Genomic DNA, 8698 nt, shown 5'->3' with positions numbered 1-8698 from the left:
CAATTGTAAATATGTTTTAATGGCTACCTTCATTGACTCTGGGGCTGATGCCTGCATTATTGACGAGGAGCTGGCCCTTCAGTTGGGGCTCGGGCGGGTTCCCTTGCCACAACCGGTTCCCGCTAGAGCCCTAGATGGACACATCTTGGGCAACGTCACACATCAAACCTCCCCTGTCCATCTGCTGCTCTCTGGCAACCACCACGAAACAATCCAGTTTCACATCCTGAGCTCACTCCGTCTGCCTCTCATCCTGGGGTATCCTTGGCTCCGTCTTCACAACCCTCACATCGACTGGGTCACGGGGGCCATTCAAGGGTGGAGCCCCTCCTGTCATCTCAGGTGCCTGCAGCAAGCCTCCTTGCCACTTCACTCCCCCAGCCTCAGCTCCTCGCCCGATCTCTCCAGGGTGCCGCCGGAGTACCACGACTTCTGCCTGGTCTTCAGTAAAGCCAAAGCCACATCTCTGCCTCCGCACCGTCCCTACGACTGCACTATTGACCTCTTGCCTGGGACTTCACCCCCCAAGGGGCGCCTGTACTCCGTGTCTGAGCCTGAGAGAAAGGCCATGGAGACTTATATCAATGACTCTCTGGCTTTTTCTTCATGGAGAAGAAGGACAAGACCCTGAGACCCTGCATTGACTACTGAGGGCTAAATGACATTACTATCAAGAACAGGTACACGCTGCCACTCATCTCCTCCGCCTTCGAGCTGCTCCAGGGGTCCACCATTTTCACGAAGCTCGACCTGCGCAACGCCTATCACCTTGTCCGCATCAGAGAGGGAGACGAGTGGAAGACGGCCTTCAACACCCCGACAGGGCACTACGAGTACCTCGTCATGCCATTCAGCCTCACCAATGCCCCCGCCATCTTCCAGGCCCTGGTAAACGACGTTCTTCAAGACATGCTCAACCGGTTCGTCTTTTTCTACCTGGATGACATTCTCATCTTCTCCCAGTCCAGAGATGAACACATTCACCATGTCCAAGCTGTCCTCCAGCGCCTCCTTGAGAACTCCCTGTTTGTTAAAGCTGAGAAGTGTGAGTTCCAAGCCTCCTCAGTGTCCTTCCTGGGGTACATAGTTGCAAAAGACAGTGTACAGATGGACCCGGCTAAAGTCTCTGCCGTCACCTCCTGGCCTGTTCCTGAGTCCCGTAAACAGCTTCAGTGCTTCCTGGGTTTTGCCAATTTCTACCGCCGCTTCATCCACAATTACAGCTCCGGGGCAGCTCCTCTCACCGCCCTGACCTCCTCCAAGGTGCCTTTTCAGTGGTCACCTTCCACTGACAAAGCCTTCCAAACTCTCAAGACACGGTTCACCTCAGCACCCATCCTTCAGATGCCCGACCCTGATCGCCAGTTCATTGTGGAGGTGGATGCCTCTGATGTGGGGATAGGGGCTGTCCTGTCCCAGTGCTCTGCCACTGACCAGAAGCTCCACCCATGTGCCTTCTTCTCTCTGCGTTTGTCGCCTGCCGAGAGGAATTATGATATTGGCAACAGGGAGCTGCTGGCAGTGAAGATAGCTCTTGAAGAGTGGCGGCATTGGTTGGAGGGTACCAAAGAGCCTTTTCTGGTCTGGACTGACCACAAGAACTTGGAGTACATCTGATCGGCTAAAAGACTGAATTCCCGCCAAGCCCATTGGTGCCTGTTCTTTGCCCAGTTCAACTTTACTCTCTCCTACCGCCCTGGGTCTCGTAATGCCAAGCCCGACGCCCTGTCCCGGCAATTCCAGAGAGCGGAGGAATCTGGAAAGAGGCCAGAGCCCATCCTCCCTGTGTCCTGTCTTATCGCCGCAGTGACCTGGGACATCGAGGAGAGGGTGAGAGCAGCGGCTGAGGGACAGCCTGGTCCCAGCTCCTGCCCGCCAAACTGCTTGTTCGTCCCTCCAGCCTTGAGGTCAGAGGTGCTGCAGTGGGCCCACTCTCCTGCCACCCTGGTGCTCGACGGACACAGCACGCCCTCCTCCAGCGCTTCTGGTGGCCCGGCTTGAAAGAGGACACCCAGGACTTTATCAAAACCTGCCCAGTCTGTAATCAACACAAGACCTCCCGCCGGGCCCCAGCAGGACTTCTGCAGCCTCTTCCTGTTCCCCACTGCCCGTGGTCCCACATCTCCATGGACTTTGTGACAGGCCTTCCCTCTTCTGAAGGCCATACTGTCATCCTGACCATTGTGGACCGCTTCAGTAAAATGGCCCACTTCGTGCCTCTGCCCAAGCTCCCTTCAGCCAAGAGAACTGCTCAGTTGGTCCTGCTCCACATATTCCGTCTTCATGGCTTCTCTGTCGATGTGGTGTCAGACCGTGGGCCTCAATTTGCCTCTGTTTTTTGGAGAGAGTTCTGCAGTCTCCTGGGTGCCACCGCCAGTCTGTCCTCCGGCTTCCACCCTCAGACCAATGGGCAAACAGAGCGCATGAACCAGGAGTTGGAAACGGCCCTGCGGTGCATGGCCTCCCAGAACCCCTCCTCCTGGTCCTCACAGCTGTTGTGGGTAGAATATGCCCACAACGCAGAACCTGGCTCCAGGCCCGTTCCATCCTCCTTCGGTCTGTGGACACTGCCGCCGCCAACCGCCGCCGCACCCCTGCACCTACTTACCAAGCGGGTCAGCGAGTGTGGCTCTCCACCCGAGACCTGCCCCTCCACGTGGAATCCAGGAAGATGGCACCCAAACACATTGGACCCTTCACTATACAGAAAGTCATCAACCCCGTTGCAGTACGGTTGAAGCTCCCGCGCTCTATGCGCGTCCATCCAACCTTCCATGTCTCCAAGGTGAAGCCGGTCCATGACAGTCCCTTGGTCCCTGCAGCACCGCCACCACCTCCTCCACGCATTGTTGACGGGGGTCCGGTCTACACGGTGCATCGCCTGATGCACTCCCGCCGGCGGGGGAGAGGCCTTCAGTACTTGGTGGACTGGGAGTGGTATGGCCCAGAAAAGAGATCCTGGGTTCCTGCTCGTTTCATCGCCGACTCCAACCTCATTGCTGATTTTCATCGGTGTCATCCTGACCAGCCAGCTCAGATGCCTGCCCGTCGGGGAGCCCGCACTTTGCCTCCACCAGACCGGTCTCTGGGGGACCGTTCCTGCTCTGCCACACCCCTCATTAGTTCAACCACCTTCAACTGGCGCTCCCACCTGCTCATCATCTGCAATCAAGCCAGTATATAAGCTGCCTCGGCCCACTCCCTCTTTGTCAGATTGTCTATTGTCATCTTGCCTTCATCACTAGACTGCCTTCCTGGTTCCTGATCAGCTTGTCTTCGACCATCGCTCCTCGTCTCTGCCCCGGTAAACCCACCACCCTTCTGTCCCTGACTCTGAGATCTGCCTGCCTGTTCCCTGGTCTTTGTCCGCTGTGGAAGTGGAAGATCGGGGTTCAATTTCTGGTGGAGCCATACTCATCAAAACTGTGTTTGTCCGACCGTGCTACTATTGCCTTGACATTGTGTGAAATAAAGACTGCAAAATTTATACCAGTGTCATTTGTGCTGCTATTGGGTCCATTCTATACCCATTACACATGCTCAAAAACTCACCAAATTTGGCACGCACATCAGGAATGGTGAAAAATTTGATAAAATGTAAAAAGTAATCCCCAAAGTGCCAAAATGTGCTCGAGAGCGCCACCTATGTATCTAAAACGGCCGCCACGGCCCGTAGGAATGTCGTAGAGAGATCGAACCAAAACTCAATTATTTGTCTCATCAAGACCTACAAATCATACGCTGACACCCCTGACCTAAATCCAACAGGAAGTTTGCAATCTCAATTTCAAAATACGAATTTTTGCCAATTTTGGACCTTGAATAAACGCTATCTCCTCCTAGGGCGTTAATGGTATCGGCTTCAAACTTGAATACATGACTTATCACACTGTGTTGAGCAAAAGTTATTAAAAACTTTGTAATAACTCGAACGGTTTAGATTTAGTAAGCCCTGAAAGTTGGAGTGCGACATTACGCCTTACAATGTAAACCAATGGGGAGGCAATCTCTGGGCATGGACTTTGTGCCAAACTGGGGCATCTGGCGTCTAAACTATGAGTCTGACCACGTTCAAACGTGTATCATTGGATTCGCGACGAAAATTCCTACAAAAAAATGTGATTTTTATGTAGGATTTGGCCAAAGTTATGGGATTTATGAGGATATTTCACAAGAAGAGTACACTATAACCTTCTCTGCAGCTGTGAGGGAGAGAGAGAATGGGAGGGGGGGATGGGAAAAGTAAACATCTACTGCCTGTGACAGAAACCCTTGGACTGCACCACACTCCACTTACTTAGTGCTTCTACACATCTGACAGCAGTGTTCAATCCTTACTTCTTTTCAAGGAGTACATGTGCTCCTAAATGACAGAAATTAGGAGCATACATATAACTTTAGGAGCACACTGAAAAATGTTCAAGTAAGAGTTTCTTAAAGAAAACAATTCATTATAACATATTTACAATTGATCACATACATATTTAAACTGTGTGTGTGTGTGTGTGTGTATGTAAATCACAATTTGCTGTTTTTAGGGGTGCTTGATTATGGCAAAAATTATAATCACGATCATTTTTGTTCAATATTGAGATCATGATTATTTAACATGATTACTTTTTGACGGTCATCTTCTCCAATTGCTGTTGTTCATACATGCACATATTTTTTCTAACTTGGCTGAGGAGACTATTACACATGTGTTCATATATTGTACTAATGATCAAGAAAGACTATAGCTGATATGAGGGAAAAACTCAGGAAGAGGGTGGCAGTAATGCACCTAATATGCTGGTTGCCAACCGTTGTTATAAACCAAAAAGGGGAGGGTAAAATATTTTTCCTCACAGAGTGGTACATCCTGTCAGCCGAGAGATTTCCTATCTGTGCAGCTGAACACAGTAGTTCTCTACGGACTGTTTTACCGTGATGGTCACGGTGTGCTGCCGTGAGTGAGGAAGTAAACTGATTTGTCGATCTGAAACCAGACAACGTGCGTTACAGACTGCCGTCCGTACGTGCGCTCTCTGTGGAAAAAGAACCGCTTCTCTCTCTCTCACGATCGCTTTCCCTCCTCCCTCTCTTGTGACTAACATCACACTCACGCGCACACAGATACACGCACTGACATCGTTTCGCACATCTGATGGTCAGATAACGTCGGACAACAGTGTCCAACCTGCAAGTGTCCAACCCTGTGCAAAGCTGTTTGTGTTTTGTTTGGTAGAATTAGATTTTAGAATAGCTATTTATTGAATGAAGCATTTGTTAACTTTGTTAATTTTGCTAAGTTTAATAAACACTGTTATATCTTTAAAGAGAAGTTCTTTTGTCATTATTGGTAACATATTGTGAAAAGTGGCTGATTGAAGGAGTCAGAGCTCGAATTCAACCCTTCTTTGTTCACCCTTGAATGTTTATCTCTCAGATATTAACATTCTAGGTGAACTCCCATTTATGAGATTACCTTGTTCGGTTATTAGTCCCGGTTTCCGGGTGGTGCTCCGTATTTGCTAGTTCATATTAATAATTCTATTAATTGTTATAATTAATCATTATTGATAATTGATAATTATAGCAAATACTCAACTGTGTTCCTCGCAGATCCTACAGTTGGTGTCTGAATTATTGATTAAGGTTAACAATATTTTGATTTCATAATCCATAATTGTCTGTGAACAGAGGGGTGGGCTCACAGAGAGACACTGGTTAGTATTGTGTGTCAAAAGACTCTCACACTGATCATCTCCAAACGTTTTCTTGGTTCCCAGAAGCTTAGGTGACTGCGCCGCGGCCCGCTGTGCGCAAGGGCGCGAAGGCCCGTTCAACGCTGCTTGCAGCTTTAATTAGGGCCTGAGCCCAAAGGGCGAAGACCCTATTGTTAGGGCCCGAGCACCGACCGGTGCGAAGCCCTATTGAAACTGAAGGAGTTATTATTATTATTATTATTATTATTCCTCCGAAACAAACGCATTTTTGAGGGCCTAAACATGCACGAAAACTCATGAAAATTTGCACAGATGTCAGGACTAGCGAAAATTGCGATATTTTATGGGTCTCGAAATAAAGCGGGACAAAATGGCTCGACAGCGCCACCTAGAATTGACCCCCTCGATACAGATTGTCGTAGGAGAACGAAATTCGGTATGCATATGTATCATGACCAGACGCACCAAAAAGTCTCAAGGACACATAGCCTAACTCCAACAGGAAGTCGGCCATTTTGTATCAAAGTTGAAATTTTGTCATTTCCAGCCCGCATACTTTAACGAACTCCTCCTAGAGATTTGACCCCAGGACTTTCAAATTCGGTCCGTATCATCTACAGGCATAGGAGACTAAAAGTTATTAAAACAATTCTCATTAGTCTTTCCTAGGGGGCGTGGCTGGGCGGCGAATTTCGATCCTTCGCCATGAAAAATGAAACGGCTATAACTCCGGCATACATGATCCTAAGAGAGCCAAACCTTTTGTGCTTCATAAGAGTCCCGCCCTGAACGGGTCCATGTGACAATACAGGATATGAGTCATAGCGCCACCTCCTGGCAACAGGAAGTTACATGTTTTACGCTCTGACGCCCTGTGGGCAGCACGGTGATGGAATCCAGCTGAAATTTACTGAGAATAGCCTCAAGACCTTGGAGATCTTATATTATGAAGTTGGTGACCCTTCGTCGAAAGGTGTTGCCATGGCGACGCGGCGAATTTCGATGTGACGCCATGAAATTTCAATGCCTTATAACTTGACTCCACGTGGTCTGATCTTTTCCAAATTTCATATGCTTGTTAAGAGTCCCGATCTGAACACATGTTCAGTCTCATATTTAGCCAAAGTCATAGCGCCACCTACTGGCAACAGGAAGTATCATGCGTCGTACTTTGTCTAATTACTCCTAGGAAATTTGGCTGATGCACCTGAAATTAAGTCAGCTAATAAACGAGACCTTGGTGATGCTACATTTGGCAGCTCATGACCCAAAACGGAATGCTGTTACCATGGCGACACATCCTTCGCCATGAAATACGATACTGTTTTTCAGGGAGAAGGGATTGCTCTACAGTCATGAAACTTGACACACATGTCTAGAGTGATGTCAGCTAAAATCCTGTGTGGTCGCTTTGAATGGGCGTGGCAAAATGGCTCAACAGCGCCCCCTTTAAAAAATGAAACGGCTATAACTCCGGCATACATGATCCTAAGAGAGCCAAACCTTTTGTGCTTCATAAGAGTCCCGCCCTGAACGGGTCCATGTGACAATACAGGATATGAGTCATAGCGCCACCTCCTGGCAACAGGAAGTTACATGTTTTACGCTCTGACGCCCTGTGGGCAGCACGGTGATGGAATCCAGCTGAAATTTACAGAGAATAGCCTCAAGACCTTGGAGATCTTATATTATGAAGTTGGTGACCCTTCGTCGAAAGGTGTTGCCATGGCGACGCGGCGAATTTCGATGTGACGCCATGAAATTTCAATGCCTTATAACTTGACTCCACGTGGTCTGATCTTTTCCAAATTTCATATGCTTGTTAAGAGTCCCGATCTGAACACATGTTCAGTCTCATATTTAGCCAAAGTCATAGCGCCACCTACTGGCAACAGGAAGTATCATGCGTCGTACTTTGTCTAATTACTCCTAGGAAATTTGGCTGATGCACCTGAAATTAAGTCAGCTAATAAACGAGACCTTGGTGATGCTACATTTGGCAGCTCATGACCCAAAACGGAATGCTGTTACCATGGCGACACATCCTTCGCCATGAAATACGATACTGTTTTTCAGGGAGAAGGGATTGCTCTACAGTCATGAAACTTGACACACATGTCTAGAGTGATGTCAGCTAAAATCCTGTGTGGTCGCTTTGAATGGGCGTGGCAAAATGGCTCAACAGCGCCCCCTTTAAAAAATGAAACGGCTATAACTCCGGCATACATGATCCTAAGAGAGCCAAACCTTTTGTGCTTCATAAGAGTCCCGCCCTGAACGGGTCCATGTGACAATACAGGATATGAGTCATAGCGCCACCTCCTGGCAACAGGAAGTTACATGTTTTACGCTCTGACGCCCTGTGGGCAGCACGGTGATGGAATCCAGCTGAAATTTACAGAGAATAGCCTCAAGACCTTGGAGATCTTATATTATGAAGTTGGTGACCCTTCGTCGAAAGGTGTTGCCATGGCGACGCGGCGAATTTCGATGTGACGCCATGAAATTTCAATGCCTTATAACTTGACTCCACGTGGTCTGATCTTTTCCAAATTTCATATGCTTGTTAAGAGTCCCGATCTGAACACATGTTCAGTCTCATATTTAGCCAAAGTCATAGCGCCACCTACTGGCAACAGGAAGTATCATGCGTCGTACTTTGTCTAATTACTCCTAGGAAATTTGGCTGATGCACCTGAAATTAAGTCAGCTAATAAACGAGACCTTGGTGATGCTACATTTGGCAGCTCATGACCCAAAACGGAATGCTGTTACCATGGCGACACATCCTTCGCCATGAAATACGATACTGTTTTTCAGGGAGAAGGGATTGCTCTACAGTCATGAAACTTGACACACATGTCTAGAGTGATGTCAGCTAAAATCCTGTGTGGTCGCTTTGAATGGGCGTGGCAAAATGGCTCAACAGCGCCCCCTTTAAAAAATGAAACGGCTATAACTCCGGCATACATGATCCTAAGAGAGCCAAA

At 48.3% G+C, this 8698-nt stretch overlaps 1 protein-coding gene across 1 annotated transcript; it reads left to right on the top strand.

Moving 5' to 3' along the window:
* Window positions 1-2116: 2116 nt before the first annotated feature.
* LOC122969660 lies at window positions 2117-3308 on the top strand. Its single transcript, XM_044335558.1, has 3 exons — window positions 2117-2501; window positions 2537-3106; window positions 3246-3308. The coding sequence occupies exons 1-3, from the start codon at window positions 2127-2129 to the stop codon at window positions 3306-3308; spliced, it is 1008 nt and encodes a 335-aa protein (XP_044191493.1). The 5' UTR covers window positions 2117-2126.
* The last annotated feature ends 5390 nt before the right edge of the window (window positions 3309-8698 follow it).

The sequence above is a fragment of the Thunnus albacares genome, chromosome 2, assembly GCF_914725855.1.
Source record: "Thunnus albacares chromosome 2, fThuAlb1.1, whole genome shotgun sequence".
NCBI lineage: Eukaryota > Metazoa > Chordata > Actinopteri > Scombriformes > Scombridae > Thunnus > Thunnus albacares.
The sequence above is the reverse complement of the archived record's forward strand: the minus strand, read 5'-3'. Positions and strand labels throughout refer to the sequence as shown.

Coding starts and splice junctions, on each gene's coding strand:
- LOC122969660 (XM_044335558.1), top strand. CDS start 2,127: ATGGACTTTGTGACAGGCCTTCCCTCTTCTGAAGGCCATACTGTCATC. Junction 2,502..2,536: donor GGTCCTCACAGCTGTTGTGG/GTAGAATATGCC, acceptor ACCTGGCTCCAG/GCCCGTTCCATCCTCCTTCG. Junction 3,107..3,245: donor TGGGGGACCGTTCCTGCTCT/GCCACACCCCTC, acceptor CTTCATCACTAG/ACTGCCTTCCTGGTTCCTGA.